The sequence below is a fragment of the Musa acuminata genome, chromosome BXJ1-8 (assembly GCF_036884655.1).
Source record: "Musa acuminata AAA Group cultivar baxijiao chromosome BXJ1-8, Cavendish_Baxijiao_AAA, whole genome shotgun sequence".
NCBI classification, from domain to species: Eukaryota; Viridiplantae; Streptophyta; class Magnoliopsida; order Zingiberales; family Musaceae; genus Musa; species Musa acuminata.
The window spans coordinates 49880619-49898146 of record NC_088334.1 but is presented as its reverse complement, the minus strand read 5'-3'; the positions used below and the strand labels follow the sequence as shown (position 1 = coordinate 49898146).

Here is a 17528-nt window from a genome sequence, read left to right as displayed (position 1 = left end):
CATTAGCATTCATTATGCTTGACTCATCAAAAAACGATGAGAAATGTGAGACCAGAAAGAGCTCATGGAAGTTGATGATTAAGCAGTAGGCCAAGTTTTGAGAGCCTAACTTTACCTAAGAAGTTGATGACAACAATGAGAACAAAGTCGTGTGAGATTTATAATGTTGGATCGATTCCTTTACCAAAACGTCGTAAAGCTTTGCATGCTACGAAAGAGGGGGGGGGGATTTATTCCTTCCCATCGAGTGTGGTGAGGATTCGTCATCGCGTGTGGATGCCACGTGGGGATGGGGAGATAGCGAGGCTTACATCAATTCCTCTCTTCACGTGAAAAGAATTAAAGATAATGCACCAACTTTTGGTTTCTTTCATCAAATTTATTTATTGTTATATATGTACATGTATTTTACTTTTCCGAATACTTGCTGTGAGTGCTTATATTTTTTTTTTTCAATTTAGTATAAATCCTTTTAGGGTAATTTTGATGATTTCTCCGTGTCAATAACTTGTTCGTAATTTTTTTTTAATTTGATGGTAATATCGTTGATGTTTCAAGAAGGAAATGTATCGAATTTAGAAAAATATAAATAGTTACTTTTAGGATAAATTATTTTAAAAAATAGTTTTCCCATTATTTCTCACAAATTACCCCCTTTTTATTTTATTTCCTAGAATACCTCCTTTTGATCATCTTTACTATTTTAGTATTGGCATCCGCCTCACCGTGAATGTCTTCACCCTGTTATGGCTACTTTCGTCTCCTATGACTGTCTTTTTTGTCACGTCCTTATCGAGATCACCAAAGTCCTTGTTTATCACTATCGTTCGCTACGAGTATCACCTCAATCCTCGCTAGATTATATCAGTGCTAGCAATTAGAAGCAACGATATGACGAAGGAGGTCGATATGATAATAGTGATGGATGGGAGTGAGGAAGTGATCGAGGACTTTATCGGCCTTCATGAGGATATGACAAAAGGGACAATCATAAGGGGGCGAAGGCGACCATAATAGGACAACGGGACAAAGGCAACTACAACAAAAAGAGAATACACTAGGCCAAAGATAATCTTATCCTTTACAAAATAATAAATACTATATGAAAATAAAGTGAAAAAGGGTATGAAAAAAAAAAAATGAAAACTTCAATTTTTTTTTATAGAATTTGCCCTTATTTTTATCATATAGAATTCTAGACTCCTCTTGGGATAAACTTGAGATAATTGATTAATATATCTTATAAATAACGGATGGTTTCAATATATCTTACTTTACACCTCTATGCAATTACTACTCTTGAAAATAAAATATTGGCAATAGATAATCTCTTATTGATCGGTTAAAATTTTGATATGATAGTATTTATATATGATAATATTGTAAAAGTGTCAGCTAATTTGGTTAGTAAAAATCTTGGGCTCACTCAAATTTTGTCTTCATCATTTACCCTTTGAAAAAATAAAAAGAAAAATAAAAATAAAAATTTAATATGATAATATTTATGCACGACTTTTAATTAAAACAACAATTGCACCTTATAATCTTTATTTTAAGAAATTGAGATTGATAATTAATTCATTGAGAGCATTAACAGTCACCAAGTTGCTAAGGTACACTAAGAAATGTCATGTATCAGGTCAGAAAGAAAGACGAGAACCAAATCCATTACAAACATGACAAGTTTAGATTCCACCCATCCAATGAAATCTTACACATGAACACTGGTATGAAACTAGAAGAGCAATCAGAAATTTTGATCCAGAAATAGGTGGTACATTCATCATCATAAGCTTGAGAGCATAATCGTTGTTTCCACAATCCCATATTCAAGAAAATAAAACAGGATTCGAATAACATATCAAAAGATTTAAGAAGCATATACTATCACACACTATTAGCTCCCTCTAAGGGTCAAATTAGGCCTGATGTTCGGCTTTTCTTCTTGGTAAGGCTGCGTTGATGGATCAGTCACACTTGGAAGCCGTTGGACGCTCCCCTTCCCTCTCCTGGCATTAGGGCCTATTACCTCTATCATGTACTTCCAACCATCGACAGGCCGCCTCCGACTAAAAATATGAGTTTTGATGAAGCTAGAAATCTGCATTAGGCATCGACTTGTTTGAGAAGCACAAAAGATAAGGCAAGATGATTATGATTGACAATAATGATAGAGAAATTACTTATGAAGTTTGTGCATCCATGGGTATGCATGCATCAGCGAAAGTGATGTACATGAATCCAAATACAGGTTAAAAAAAAGTTACAGCAGAGAGAGAATTAAGACAACTTGAGTCATTTCAATCTCAGGGTTTTGACAGCCCAAAATTTTTGTTACGGGATATTACCGATTGTGAGTTGGCATACCTGATATTTGCTGAAAGCAATCCGGCGCTCGAATTCTTGGAGGAGAATATCCTCTTCCCTTTGAGATATTTCCCATATATTTCCATCTTGACTTTTTGACGTTGTCTCCCAACCATCGGGCTTAGTTTTGAACTCTTGAGTGCTAGGAATCTTAGAATCATTCAGCCCAATGTTCCCGGAATCAAAAATCCTGCATTACAGTGACAATCAAGATAAGACATGCTAAGTGTTTGAGCTGCAGCCTGAAGCAGATAGGACAGCACTAACAATTCATATATAAAGACAAAAGATACCGTAACCTTGGGGAATACAGGTGATAGTAGAATGCATGAGAAGACAATACTTCTTAATCATCATTTATTAGACTGAAACTGGTTTTCCTATTGCAAAGGCAGCTCTGATGACTTATGAGTTTCATTAATAGTTATCCTCAATCAATTTAAATATATGAATTTATGACCTCTAATTCGCAGCGATCTTTTTTTTTTTTTTTGTGAAAATCAGATGTTTGGTAACTCAAAATGAACCTTCTATCAGCAAAATGCAAATGAATTAGAATATGGACCCTTAATGGCTCACACTATAATTAGTCGTCAAATTTAAGAAAACCTTTTAGTAGGCTAGACTTCACTAGTCTTAATGTCTCTCTATATCAAATAGAATAATGTAACCCTCCTTGAATGTTTTTTTTTTTTCCTTAAGAAGAATAGCCAATATATTGGATAGTGTAGTTTTCAAATTACCATGCCAAGGTGGTCTCATTTCCTAGTCCATAAAATTCATGAAGACAATTCATATGTTCCTAAATAATTTAATTCTTTTAGTATTTTGTCAAGGAAATTAGCCATAGCAAACAAATTGAAATGGATAGGGGGAATAAAACAAATGGTACTAAAAAAGACAGGAACTGTTACAGCAGTTTGGACTTAAGACACTATAGAGAAGAAACAAAAAGCAACGACAAAGATTAGAATAAACATCACAACCAACAGAAAGAATCTTGAAAAAAATATACTCCATAGAGCTGAAAGCTTGGTAGATCATTTTCTCGATCATCATGTTGCACCATAGTATGCTTGTAATAAATCATGGTATAACAATTCAAATCTGGTAACAAAATTACGTAACTATCTTTTCTCTTGGTTTTGCATAACAAGGTAGACTTTACTTAGACTAAAAAACAGACATTAGCATAAAAGGGTATCAACTGGGATAGCAACACAATTCAATCAAGGAACTATTATAACAATATGCATAAATATGAATGTACAGATCAAACCAAGACAACAATCTAAAAGGAGCCTTGTTTGCTAGCTACATTTTTTCAAAAGATTTGTAACAGAATTACTGTTTAGAATAACTTATGATCACGAAGGTATAGAGTTAGAAGAAGAGACAATCCAAGAAGTTAATGCAAATGCATGCCGGATAGAAATAGCTTGATCGAACACAATGACTGTTAGTGTTGCATTACTCTAATAAGAAATATAGATTGATATTCCAACCTACCATCTGATTACACTCGACAGAGAAAGATAAGTAGAACCAAACATTTGCCATGTCAGCTCGCAATACTAAGATCTTGCTTCGTACATAAACTAACTTAACTGTACATCCATTGATGGTTCCCGAATAAGCATTCCAAGCTAGGGCACAAGCAGAGAGATTGATTTAAGGAAGAAGTTGCTCTTTCAATATAAATTGCTACTTTACTTTGTTAAATGGCTGATTGTGGATAGTAAAAAGGTCTTCTAAGCTTAACTAAACTGAAGTTAGGGATGCCATAAGAATGAAATCAAACACAAGATTAATAAAAACTACATGATCCAATAGGTCAATGCATGATGAATTTAGTGACCGTAGTTACTTTATGGAAAATTGTGGGAGCCTGCTACTTTTAAAAAGTCTAAATCTTTAACTAACACATTTATCTCACCAAGTCCTCTCTATTACCAAAAAGGAAAATGGGATCCAACAGGTACATTGACTTTGGTTTATGTAGAGGGTCCGTAAAGAGAAAGCTAATGGTCTGTGTAGAAACTCGCATCAATGTTGCTGTGCCACATCCCAATTAACTACTTGATTGATGATTCCAGCACAATCCTATATCCCATGAATTTCTTGTATTTGGCCAAAAAACCTATAGTTCTTCTCTATTTTTATCGCACAAGGCTGCATTCCTATCCAGACAAAAAGTTTGAAGTATAAGAACTAGCAGATATATATATTCTGCTCCTGTATACGGCCTCTAGATCTAGTACACATCTAAGTTTCCTTCTTGCCCGAACTGCATAGATATTTAGTTGGGAGCAAAGGTAGCAGCCATTGTTCTATTCCATGTGGCTTTCTGTACTATTTATGGTCCATTGATACAAGATGATACACTGTATGAAGTCAATAGAACCACATATTTCGTTTTCCATGATTCCTACATCCAAAACATCCAGATGAATATTGGCAATATTTTGTTTCTTCGATATACACAACACAAACAAGTCTAATATTTTCGATCAAGATCAGAACTTGGACTAAATACTAGCAAGATTAATAGGCATCCAAGAGTGGAAACATGAGAGACAAAATCCTATTGCCATCAAAATCGATTGATCCATGTCTCGAACAAAATAAAATTCGAAAGAAAGAACAAGTTAGAACCAGAGGCAACGATATGCATCTTCCAAAAACTCAAATCCCTTATTTAAATGCACTTACTCGGAGCAGGAATCAAGAAGGCGGTCAATGTCGTCGCTGGCGTTGGCACCCCCCAGCTTGGCTTCTTCCAACTTTTCGATCTCCTTCATCCACAGGCCGGAGTGGATCCTCTGCTTCCGAACCCTATACTCATCTGCGCCCTTCTTAGCGCCTCCCTCTGCCCGCTCCACCGACTCTGTCCCCTGCTGCGACCTCCTGGCGCCACGGCGCTCGCTCCACCGCTCGTTCATCTCGGCGACGAAGGCCTGCGTGTCGGCGTCGACCTCGGCAGGAGGGACAACATCAGCGCCGGCAGAGGTGTCGGAGGGGCTGGCAGGCTCCCAGGGAGCGCGGTCGTCGGCGGGGGAGAGGTCGTCGGGGAGCCAGGCAGTCTCCCAGGCGTCGTTCCACTCATCGTCGCCGGTGGCGGAATTGGGGGAGGAGGAGCGAGGCCGTGTGGAGAGAGACTTTCTTGATCCAATTATCACAGTGGCGACGGTAGGAGGACGGAGTTTGGGAGCTGACTGGGAGAGGAGGCGTTTAAGGGCATGCATGCTTCAGGTGTTCGATGAAAGGTTTGTGAGAAAAGCTGGAATAGTCGTCCGTTAATATCCCGGAGGGCTGGAACAGTCGTCCGTTAATAGCACTTGGCGGACGGACTCCCCAGAAAGCCCAAAGGCTTGAAACGGACGACCCAAAAGCCAATAAAAAATCCGCTTCCGGTTCGGTTCGCTTCGACCGGTTCCGGGTAGATTAATTGTCTCCGCTCTCAGGATTAGGGTTTTGGGATCTCGTATATAACAGCGCCTGCGTCCCCGTTCGCCGCCCACTTCGCGCACCTCTTTTGATCTCCGCAGGCGAGCGCCGGAGGCGGCTGAGGAGACGAACTAGCCATGGTGCACGTTAGTTTCTACAGGAACTGTAAGCCGCCCTCGGCGATCTCTCACCCAAGAACCTTTGGATCTTCGGTTTTTTCGATCTCATTTTCTCTCGTTTTACCCTCATGAAGTGGATCTAAAACCCGTCATGTTTCCTTGCTCTCCTTCTGATTCTTGGCATGTATGTTTCATTTCTTCTCTAAAACTTGTTTATCGTGATGGATACCCTCATTAGGGTTTTGATTTTGGTTGAGCGGATCTTGTTTCTGCTTTGGTTTTTTTGTCTTCCTTATGATTTCTTGGTGCGTCGATCGTTTCTTCTCTCAAAATCTAATTTTTGCGATGAGAACACTTCTGGGTGTTGTGATTACGTCTCGATCTTTTCAGATGGGAAGACCTTTAAGAAGCCCCGTCGTCCCTACGAGAAGGAGCGGCTCGATGCTGAGCTGAAGCTGGTGGGCGAGTATGGGCTCCGCTGCAAGCGGGAACTCTGGAGGGTCCAGTACGCCCTGAGCCGAATTCGTAACGCTGCCAGGGATCTTCTCACGCTCGACGAGAAGAACCCTCGTCGGATTTTTGAGGGAGAGGCCCTCCTTCGCCGGATGAACCGCTATGGGCTTCTCGAGGAAGGCCAGAACAAGCTCGATTACGTCCTGGCCCTCACCGTGGAGAACTTCTTGGAGCGCCGCCTGCAGACTCTCGTCTTCAAGTCCGGCATGGCGAAGTCCATCCACCACGCTAGGGTACTCATCAGGCAGCGTCACATCAGGTATCGATTATTGCTCTGTTCTTTTTTCTTTTCCTTTCTATGTTTTTGGTTTATTCGATAGTTTTACATGCATTCTAATTAAATGAGCAGAATTTGTATGCATCAACAGTTTTTAATATGCTTCATTTTTATTGGCATTTTTTAAATACAATACTTTCTTTAGATTCTGTGGTCTTTCATTGAGGCAGTTAACATCATTGCTGGGGTAATACATTCCTGTAGTCAAAAAGCTAATTTCATTTGCTTTTGTTGGTCTATGTATATTATCATGGATTTGGTGTAATTTCTGCATTGAGCTATTCCTTGAACAGTATTATTTACAATGTTGCTGAATTAAACTATTCGGAAAGTAATCTAATAATCTATCTAGTTATTCTGCCAAATTACAGTCCTCATAGTGTTAGATGGGATTCTTAAGATAATCTGTTTTTAATATCTAGTAATCTAATATCAATCTGTTTTTAAGACACTCCTTTCTTTCTTTTTCTTGAGCTTTTACCTCATTTAAAATGAAAATTTTTTTGGCCACTATTTTCCTCTTTGAAAAAGATTCTATAATTTTTGTTTAATCTGTTGCTCCTATTGTGATGATCTAATATGGTTGATCTTGGTAAATACCTCTAATAATTTTGAAGTCTTCAGACTTGTAAAAGATTATGTTAAGTGACTTCTTTAAACCATGACCAATAGGTAGTGTTTGCATATATAGATTTCTTGTTTATATTAGTAGATTAGGACTCTTGTGGCAGGCTTCCTAATCAGATTAGGACAACATGCAGGCAATTCCTTTGTGATCTTAAAAACAGATTGATATCTGACATTTTGTTATTATTTTAGAAATAGATTGGTTTAACTTGTATTATGTATTATCAATTTTTCTTTGAAGTCTTTCAAATTCCTGATTATTTTTGCAGACTTGTCTATCTTTATGGCATGTCTTTCTATACTTAGTTGCTACATTATCATTTCTGTGGGTTCGCCTTATCATGCTGTTCGGTATACCATATTTTCTACTTGTCATATGTTTGAACTAAATCTGCAGAGTTGGGAGACAAGTGGTTAACATCCCATCGTTCATGGTGAGGGTGGATTCAGCAAAGCACATTGATTTCTCCCTTACTAGTCCATTTGGTGGTGGACGGCCCGGAAGGGTGAAGAGAAGGAATCAGAAGGCAGCAGCAAAGAAGGCAGCAGGAGGCGATGGTGATGAGGATGATGAAGAATGAGCAACATGCATTTGTGGTAATGGAATTGTGATAGCATTTTTTCTTTTGGATGAATTTATTTTCAGTTATCTGAAGGTTTCGTAGAAGTGAGAACACATAAATTTATCCCTGAATGACTTTTAATGCTTTTAGAGTTTGAGATGATGGCTTTTGACAGATCAATTTTATTTGGCTTCAGTTGGTAGGTGTTTTGTATGTTGTGGCGAAGAAGCTAATTCCAGAAAAAAATCCAACCTGCTATTGTCCCTAACGTACATAAGGAATAACACTGATCCCAATTAACTGCTTAGGTATGTGATCCAAGAAGGCTACTTGAGACCAATTTTGCTATCCAAACCTGTTCCAAACACAATTAAAGGACTGTTTAAATAGGTTGGGTAGACAAAAAAAAAAAAACTTGCTGCTGTTCCTGCTGTGCTCTCTAATGAATTTGGTCATAGTAATTGACATTTTGTTGGTCAACTTGATTTTGTTTATCTATGGTCAAATCATTCTTTGGGGCACATGCAATATGCAGATTTGAGACTTGGTTGGTGCTAATGTGTCGTTTGTTATCTGAGTTTTGTTTTTGTGTTGTGCCTCTTGTTGATTGAGTTGTGTTTTCTGTTCAGTTTGTGTGTAAGCCGTGCAAAGGAACGGTTAGATCTCTATTCATATATTCTATTACTTTTAAAAGCATTTAAATTATTTTAAACATTTTCTCATATTTTATCCTTTGTTTAAATTACGAGGTATTTAAATTTTCTACCATCTTAACTAGTGTTCTCTGATTGCATCTTCAACTAACTTTTCATAAAAAAGAATTATCAGTTATTAGCCAACCCCATGAAAAATTCACTTGTTTGGGGATATAATATGGGTTTACCCCTTAACTTCTTCGTGTACATTATCTTTTATGTTCCTAACTATAGAATGAGGAGGAAAGAAGATGGAGCAGGAAAATACAAATAGATAGCTAAGCCTTCATTTATCAACATGTCTCTCTCTCTCTCTCTCTCTTAGCAAGTTAGGTTGGATCGTCTGGATTGGGAGTTTCCTGGTAGAACATACACATGAACGTGATGTTTACTTCCTACCCACCTACACTATGCATGCTGGTGCGTAAACTGCCCCAAGTTGCAGCATGTCCCGCTTAAAAATGAACATAACTGTATAATTGCAGTAGAAAACTAGTATTGTCAAAGGATAAATATCTTGCATATATAATCATTACAGGGTTTGACAATGGTACCTGCATAAATGCTGCCACAAATTTGTAATCGATGCTCACGAAAACTGGATTTAAAGGGCACATTATGTGATAATGCATGCTGAGAAGAGACATCATGCCTCTAGCGACGATCCAAATGGATACCAACTGCAGTTTCAATACGGACATCATCATCATCATCATCAAGTGCCAAATGCTGCATATAGTCAAAGAAAATCTACTTGGCCACTTTGAAGTTCTTGCCATCGCTCTTTGTAGACCGGATACTGCTACTTGAAAGCTTGGTATATGGTACCAGACGATGAAACAAACCAATATGAACAGCCTCTATCGTGTGACCAGAAGGATGAAGAATCTGTGGAGTCAACAGAGGTGTCGTGCCTTCAGGATCAACTTATTCTTCTTATCCAATGAACCTTGCAGAAGAATCTTTCTCTGTTATTCTGATTCTCGTTAATGGGAACAAGCAAATCTACTAGAGGATGCTAACTGACCAGAAAGGCATGTTGTAGAATGAACACATTCTCGACCACCTGTGTGAGTGGCTCCCGTTGACATGGATCTATTATATTCCATGGTCAGGTACTCCTCACTGTAAGAACCAGCCTGCTGCTGATGACGCCAACAGTTGGGACACATCATATATCTCCTTGGCCAAATGTAGTTCTCATTTATGATGCCAGGGTGATGTTCATGCTAAGAAAACCTAAGCAGATTATGGATCCCATCACCATCAGGCTGAACACAGGACTCACCGGACGTATGTACCTGGTGAATATTGACCTTGTACAAGTCATTAACTGTGGTGGCATTTGAAAGTCCAATTGCGGAACTGATGGTATTTGTTGGGGGAGCTGGATCTGGGGCCTCCACGGTCTTATGCACATGACGGGAAGGTCTTTTTGTCACACTACCTGGCAATAAAGCCCTCGTGTCTCTTCCCCTCCGCTTTGTTCCGAGAAACCCACATGCAAGAGCTTCTAAAGCTTTGGTAGTTGGAGGTCGGTTCCTGGTACTCTGCCTCCGAGACTTGACCAGAGGCTGTTGATCACCAGGTTCTTCAGTAAGATTCTCCGCTGCCCCAAAACCATCAAGCTGCTGCTTTGTTTCTGTGAGGTTTACAGCTTCCACTTCATTCAGATCATGCTGACTGTCAGCCAACTCTGAGTTGAGATGTTCGCCATTCTCAAAATCCAATGGTACATTTAGATCAATCAAATTTCGTGATCCAGGCTTTCCATCACAGAATGTTGCCTCGAGTGTAGCAGCATTACCGCAACATTCTTCCTTAAAATCACATTTTTCCAACTGACCTGGACCAGCATTGGTTGAAATTTTGGGATGCATGTCTCCAACAATATCATCACTTACTTTCTGTGCACCCAACTTGGGCTGAGCTCCTTCCTCCATTAGTTTATGGCTATTCAAAAGAGAGTAAGCACGGTGACCACTTTGTTCCTTGCAGGCAGTCAACCTTCTTCGTTTAGGCATAGGTGCTAAATAAGACTGTCGTTCAGATTTTGCCCTGCGGCTGAATTGAGACTTGGTATCTTTTATGTGCAGCTTTCCATTTAGCTGACCAAGGCATTGATCACTTGAAATGTAACCATTCGCTGGTACTATTGTGCTTGATAAAGTCAGTGCATTCCCAGATGGAGCAGCATGCACTGCCTTGTCAACGATGCCCTTGCTGCTCACTTTGGGCTTCTTATTGTCAAATGCGTCTGAATCATAGTCTCCTTGATCATCTGATGAACTATCATCTGAATCTCCTGAACTATCACTTCCTGTTTGTCCTGTATGAGTTAAAGGACTGCAGTTACTTAGGGCCTCAATGGGTAGACTCCTCAGTTCTCTCACCTTAAATGGTTCATCACCTTGCACCAAACTAGTATCCACAATAGTGAACTTCATAAGTTCAGAATTGTAAATTGAAACCTTAGGACGGAGGTAGCGGTGACGTTGACGATCAAGCAGACCATTTTGGATCGATTCAGTATCCATGGCACACCCATTTTCATCCTTAGTGCCATCAGCTCCTTCAACCTCTAACTCCACAAGGCTGGGGTCTGATGCTACTTTATTTAGGACATCACTAACGGAATCAAAGTAGTGATGACCTTTGACAAGTTTTTTTCTCGAGAATTTCTTTATACCAGGGATAAGAAACACTAATGCATCCTTGGAACTAACATCTTTCGGTTGTTCTGAGTGCCATCCCCTGGCTAGCAGACGAGGCCAAACAGCTTCCCAAAACAGATCATTTGACTTTGCCTTGCTTAACCTAAAATCACCTGTTAGAATCTTGATGATGTCTCCAGACGTAAGAGAAGAACATGCTTTGCCAACAGGAATCTCAGACCGAATAGATAGTGACTGATTTGATCTAACTGGATCCGAGATAATGGAAGTGAGGTCATGTCCTTTTCCAATTCCGATGGCTTCAACTAAAGCTTGCAAACCAACTGTTGTCTTTAAAGTACAAACAAATTCTTCCAAAGAAACCCTGCCCTCATTAAGTATATTTGTGGCCTGAAGAAAAAAAGAGTTGCAACTTTAAACAGAGAATATCCAGAAATGAACACAAATGTAGTATCTGTATAAAATGTAAAGCTTGTTTCTAACATTAAACTAATCCTTGTTCCTTTCAGGTTAACGAGATCAACAGAGAACAACAGAAAGCTACCTCCAGAATGAAGCGACAGAAACAAAAATGTTATACATAAAACTGGAGATAGCATTTATGCAATTTTTAGTCACCAAAGAACAAGATGAACAATACAATTTTTAAGGGTTTAAAGAACTCTAAACCTTACACTAATCAGGAACTAAATATTTTTGACAGTTGTGTCTTCAGTCAAGAGCGACTCTTGAACTGTTGAAAAATTTTCTATATAATCCTTTCTAGCTGAGGCAACAAAACTCTTCTTATATAGTGCATCTCTTCTTTGTTTGTTAAAGCAATTATATTTTCTAGAGCAAATTATATATAAAAGAGAAACTTCAACTCATGTTCTTTTTTGTCATACTACTATAATCTTCAAATCATCAGGTTTCTATATAATCCTTTCCAGCTGAGGCAACAAAACTCTCTTCTTATATAGTGCGTCTCTTCCTTGTTTGTTAAAGCAGTTATATTTTCTAGAGCAAATTATAACTGTATAGTGCATACTACTTTATAGTGCATACTCTTATAAAGGTTTTGTCATACTACTATAATCTTCAAATCATCAGGTTTAACGATGGCCTTAAATATAAACCAATTCCAACAGGCTGAAGTTTAAAAATAGTGCATTTTTTACTTTTTCACAAACTTCACCACCCATCAAAAGCAGACAGATCAAATGCGAGGGAGAATAGGATAAAAGCCACAAAAGTAAAAGTCCGAGTCCCACAGTAATCATGAAAAGGCCACAGGAGAGATTAAGTTAAAAACATAGACATGGATTTCCTGAGCTTTCTATTGCATAGTAGAATCATGAAAAGGCCACAGGAGAGATTAAGTTAAAAAAGCTGCTTAAGACAGAATGAATCCTCAAACTAGATATAAGCAGGAAAATCCGCTCCCACAGTAAAAAAAAAAAGATTATCTAGAACAGGATGTACTCAAAATTCCAATAAAAAACTTTCATACTTTGATGTAAGGCACTACTTTCACAAAAGTAATCATGCTGCAAATTGACCAAACTTAAGGGCTAGAACCAAAAAATCTACTGTTTTATGGGTGAAATCCATTCCCCAGAGTTGACTTGTATTTTGCATTATGAACCTACATTGGTCACTTGTAGATCCTTGAGATATTAAAAAATTCCTCTTTGGCAAAAAAAATCCCAATCAAACGAATATCAGATTCCAAAAGGATGTTCTTTGTGTAGACAATTCCTATTGAGGCCAAATAGCAACATTTAACAAAGTTCAAAAGGCTAATTTAATGATCATCATGGTTCATGTCTCGAGAGCAGGCTCATCAACTAGTATACTCAAAGTGGTAAGAAACGCATAAAAGGCTTTCCTTTATTCGTTGACCAATAAATTACAACAAAAGATCATTCAAGATGTATGAAGAGTAACTGAAAGTCTGAAACAAGAAGTGGGGGTATAACCATAAGATAGATCTCAATGGAGAGCTAGCTTAAGTAATGGGATATAAAACAAAGATGCTTCAAATTGTGTGTTGTCTCGAATTTAAATATGTGCCAAACACTGACATTTGTAGAGTGTTTTTTAGATGAATGTCAGATACTTTTTAAGAGTTTCCAATTGTTAATGTTCATTTTCAAAATTTACATTCAAAAGATTCGATAGATACTTTGTCAATCTTTATTTCATAAGGTCTGGTTAAGTTAGATCAAGCTTTTTCAATTCTAACTTGACTTAATATTGTTGGCGATTCTACTATCAGGCCTCATCCTAGGGCAGTCTCTGACCATTGTCCTATATTAATTTTGTTCATGGTATATGAACAAAATTAATAGTCAACTTGTTTTAGAGGAATAATAGTCAACTCGTGGCCTCATTGATTTGAATATACCAAGCTATCCTATGTTTAGAACAAATTTCATGCTCTACTTAGGCAAATTAACTTAAAATGGTTGGCTAACTAAATGGATTAGTAAAAGGAACTAATATACCAAATATTGTCACAATTTGATTTCTCCGTGTCATAGATGTGATTTTATTCATCACGTTAAGATTCAAAATGACATTGCCAAGAAACTAAGTCTTACTATGAATGAATTTGTCTCCTTTTACTACAACTTGTCAAATAGTAGTGAAACTGTTGATGAGGGAGGGATGGGACGGCCCTAGGTGGTTGGATATCCAAATCAAGAAACAAAATATAGTCATTCTCCTTTTATTAGTATTGAGATCTACGAGGTTGTGAGGTTTTAGTCTTTTCGAGATGGACAAGAGGCTTGGACATTTTATACGTACTATTAATACTAATAGGCTATTATTGAGGGTCCATGTAAAAGGTTCCTAAGCACTTCTATTACATATCTTGGACTAGGACTTCCATTGTTTTCATTTCCAAATACAAGGTTCATTTAAAAGTAAGGATTTTGGACTGATTTCCCTTTGTAATTTTTTTTTATTTATAGGAATTTTTTCTAAAGTTCTTTCCAACAATTCAAAACCTCTGTTAACTAGTTTAATATCTTAAGAGAAATATGCTTTTTATACTTTTATGTTTGAGTGTTCTTTTACGAAAATTACTAATTCATAATAGGATTAAGGGTTCTTTTATGTTTATTTTTTGAAATATTATAATATGTAAATTGTACTAGCTATTATTCTTGTTCATATCTACAAAGCCACTTTGGTTACTATTCTTCAATCAGGTAGTCTATTTCTTCAAAGAAAAAAATATAACACATTTTTGTTTCCCTTTCATAAGTATTATATAAAATATTGACTTTTAGTGAGTTAATCTGATCCTGAAGTATCTTAATTTTAGCATGATTTTCATTAACATAAAGCTGAGACATGCTTAAAATGATCATCATCATAAGTGTGAAATTATGATTGAGCCCACATGGATATGGAATGGGGGGAATTCTTCTTAAGTGACAATATTGGCGGAACTAAATTTATGAAACTAACCATTTCATCCACTACTGATAATTTTAACAGGTACCATTCTTGCAAGTTGATGTTCTAAATCTAATAGCTAATCTTGACAAAATCTGGTTTCTATAATAATAGAGGGCAGTGACACAAATTCTCATTCTCTGGTTCTCATCTGTCATTGGGCATGAGCATGAGTCTTCGAAATAAAATTGAACAGCCATAGTACATATATGTTGACAGTTTATGAGAATTTGCAGAACTTCCTTCATGCTCTAGAAGGATTTCCAATATACTCAAAACACAAATGTCTATAAGATTTCCTTAGTTGACAGATGAGACTAGAGGGTTGCCACTACACATGGACATGAGTTTAAGCTACTGCACTTCTCAACTATGAACCTTTAATATATTACAATCAACAAGAGATAGTTATATAATTAGGAAAAAAATGCTAGAAATAGATGGAAAGTACCTCCATCAGAGTGTGTTGGACATCCTTTGGTATTCTAGGTAGCACACGGGATAAAAATTCTTGTTGTCTCCATCCAGTAAAAATACGGTGTCCAAGAATGCTCCTCCTGCTTCTTATCTTTCTACATTCTGACCATCTACAATAGGCCTCAGATTTGTAGAAATTTCCATAATAATGGGAGAGTATATCTCCCATCTTCTTACATTCAATAAACCTTTTCACTTGACCTAGATTCTTTCCGAAAATGTAAAGACCAAGGAGAAAACTTTGCATCTCATCCTCACTCCAAGAGGAAGATGGTGAACCAGGCAATGCACTGTCACCATTAGCTTCACTAAATCGCTGCAGAGGAACACCACTATCCATTCTCCTCTTGTTTATAGATTCACCAAATTCTTTGCAACCATTTTGTGTGCCAATACATTCATCTTCACATGTAAGGCTACAAAGATTTACACAATTATTTGAACTTTTTTCTGGAGATTTAGTCATTATCTTGTGTACAGCATCAGCTTGACTTATCTCAGTGTTTCCGTAGTCCACTGACTCGCTTTTAATAGAACAGCTTTGATCAACTTTGACATCATCAGCTCGAATTTTTTCAGTGTTGGTACCAGAAAACTCTTTCTGAGCAACTTTGGTATCATCACCTACACGTTGAACCCACATAATTGAAATGGGTAATCCTACTCCAACATGATGGTCAACAGCAAGCACGTTGCTGGTACTAGTTACGCATGCTTTTACCGAAAGGCATTGTGATTCTGTTGCTAGTGGCGGAATCTCCACTTGGTACTCATCTCCTATCCGAGGACATAGTTGTGGTTCATCGTAAATACCATTTCTGCAAACGGGATCTGGTGAAGGAAATTGGTCAGGAAATGTCCTAGCAGTTTGCTCCTCCTCCATGTAGTCCATTTCAACAGTATCCATCTGTCAACACATTGAATTGAAAGATAAAAAACAAACCTCTGCATTGCATCCCAAATTTTAAAGAGAAAAAAAGCTCAAACGTTGAATCAACAATTAAGAAAAAAGTGGTCGGATCATCCTTGAATTAACGTGCTTTTCCAGATCGTCGGTGCGCAAGTATACTTGCGTCTGCAAACAGCTATTCCCTGGAGAAAGACATGGTGTCCCAAGTATCAAGAAGGAAAACCCATAAACGATCGGTAAGTACAAAGATATCACGCCTTCGAACTAGTCGAAAGATTGATCAATATTGAACAGGTACGCTCCACCAAAAATGTTGAAGACTAGTCAAAATTAAAAGGTTCTGGATCGGGCGATCAAAAACAAGTAGCCGGCCCTAAATAGCAAGCACGAAGCAGATCCCGACGACCCCTCACATCGCGAAAAGACCACACCAGAACACGAAACCCTTCTTCAGTTTTCACCTAACAACAGCCTCAAGCAATTAGCGATCCCGCGGCCAGCGAGCAAATCACGAGGCGACGAGCCAAATCATCAACCTCCCGACCTTACACGCTGCGAATCCTCCGAAGAAGGAACACATCTCGACGACGATTTCCGTGGTGATTCACCAAATTGTACGCATCACCACGTCGACGGCCGAGGTAAAAACAAGGCGTTCAAGAAAGCTAACGAACGGGAAAAAGAAGCGAAAGCAGTACGAGATTCAAAAGAAGAGGACGCACCGAACGCTGCCCGGAGATTGGCGTCGCTTGCTGTGACTTGGACGAAACAAGGAAGAAATCAATCGACGACAAGACGAGCGAAGCGAGAGCGACAGCGAGAGAGCGAGCGGAGAGGCGGAGGTCAGAGCCAAAAATAGGTGAGTCGCTCTTATAGTTAATAGAAAAAATATATTTATTTATTTATATTTCCGAATGATAGAATGGGGGATAAAATAGAAGTGTCTAATAATGCACAGTCATTTTCGGTTACCCAATCTGTACCTGCCTTTAGACTGCATTCGAAACCAGCCCGCGGTGATCCCCAGGTGGGTTCCACAGATACTTCCAATCATAAGTAGGTGACCGAGTGCTGATGTCTGACGAAGATCACAAGGATGATCTAATTATAAATCAATGTTATACAGAATTTTCTATTGGACAAATAGTTATATTCAATATTAAATCTAAAAATTATTTTCATAATTTGATTCATAATAAACCAAGCAACAAAGAAATAATCTTATGATGTTGGGATGTAATTGGAATTTTCTTCCGCACAGAAGTGTAATGTCTCAGTGGGTTAGGCAGACGCCAACGACTTCGGACACGAAAGCTGTGTGCATCGATATGGATCAGTAGGAATAATAATTGTTTGTATATTAGATATTGTGATTTTGGACTGTGGCTTTGTGAACAGATCGATCGGC

At 38.1% G+C, this 17528-nt stretch overlaps 3 protein-coding genes across 5 annotated transcripts; 1 reads left to right on the top strand and 2 right to left on the bottom strand.

Annotated features, from left to right (window-relative positions):
- Positions 1 to 1730: 1730 nt before the first annotated feature.
- On the bottom strand, positions 1731 to 5739 carry LOC103995868 (protein GAMETE CELL DEFECTIVE 1, mitochondrial). The gene is made up of 3 exons (XM_009416590.3): positions 5080 to 5739; positions 2368 to 2557; positions 1731 to 2101 (listed from the first exon to the last, which is right to left on the bottom strand). The coding sequence occupies exons 1-3, from the start codon at positions 5610 to 5612 to the stop codon at positions 1898 to 1900; spliced, it is 927 nt and encodes a 308-aa protein (XP_009414865.2). The 5' UTR covers positions 5613 to 5739; the 3' UTR covers positions 1731 to 1897.
- An 81-nt stretch (positions 5740 to 5820) lies between these two features.
- On the top strand, positions 5821 to 8070 carry LOC103995869 (small ribosomal subunit protein uS4y). The gene is made up of 3 exons (XM_009416591.3): positions 5821 to 5979; positions 6324 to 6705; positions 7748 to 8070. Exons 1-3 carry the CDS (start codon positions 5952 to 5954, stop codon positions 7929 to 7931), a joined length of 594 nt encoding a protein of 197 aa, XP_009414866.1. The 5' UTR covers positions 5821 to 5951; the 3' UTR covers positions 7932 to 8070.
- A 1000-nt stretch (positions 8071 to 9070) lies between these two features.
- LOC135586886 (uncharacterized) lies at positions 9071 to 16996 on the bottom strand. 3 transcript variants are annotated; one of them, XR_010476338.1, is made up of 4 exons: positions 16843 to 16996; positions 15185 to 16117; positions 9636 to 11673; positions 9071 to 9557 (listed from the first exon to the last, which is right to left on the bottom strand). XR_010476338.1 is itself a non-coding variant. In XM_065080769.1 (3 exons), exons 2-3 carry the CDS (start codon positions 16115 to 16117, stop codon positions 9838 to 9840), a joined length of 2769 nt encoding a protein of 922 aa, XP_064936841.1. In that variant the 5' UTR covers positions 16843 to 16996; the 3' UTR covers positions 9071 to 9837. The 3 variants fall into 3 exon arrangements, 2 of the variants coding, with proteins under 2 accessions (XP_064936841.1, XP_064936842.1); XM_065080769.1 differs by having other exon boundaries at positions 9071 to 11673; XM_065080770.1 differs by having other exon boundaries at positions 9071 to 11673; positions 15185 to 16302; positions 16843 to 16982.
- Positions 16997 to 17528: the final 532 nt, after the last annotated feature.

Bases quoted from the DNA above. Each gene is read 5' to 3' on its own strand.
- LOC103995868 (XM_009416590.3), bottom strand. From the start codon at position 5,612: ATGCATGCCCTTAAACGCCTCCTCTCCCAGTCAGCTCCCAAACTCCGT. The intron at 2,558-5,079 runs GTAAGTGCATTT...ACTGTAATGCAG, and splicing joins CTTCTTGATTCCTGCTCCGA to GATTTTTGATTCCGGGAACA. The intron at 2,102-2,367 runs GTATGCCAACTC...TGCCTAATGCAG, and splicing joins TTGCTTTCAGCAAATATCAG to ATTTCTAGCTTCATCAAAAC.
- LOC135586886 (XM_065080769.1), bottom strand. From the start codon at position 16,117: ATGGATACTGTTGAAATGGACTACATGGAGGAGGAGCAAACTGCTAGG. The intron at 11,674-15,184 runs GTACTTTCCATC...TTTTTTCTTCAG, and splicing joins TCCAACACACTCTGATGGAG to GCCACAAATATACTTAATGA.
- LOC103995869 (XM_009416591.3), top strand. From the start codon at position 5,952: ATGGTGCACGTTAGTTTCTACAGGAACT. The intron at 5,980-6,323 runs GTAAGCCGCCCT...CGATCTTTTCAG, and splicing joins CGTTAGTTTCTACAGGAACT to ATGGGAAGACCTTTAAGAAG. The intron at 6,706-7,747 runs GTATCGATTATT...CTAAATCTGCAG, and splicing joins ATCAGGCAGCGTCACATCAG to AGTTGGGAGACAAGTGGTTA.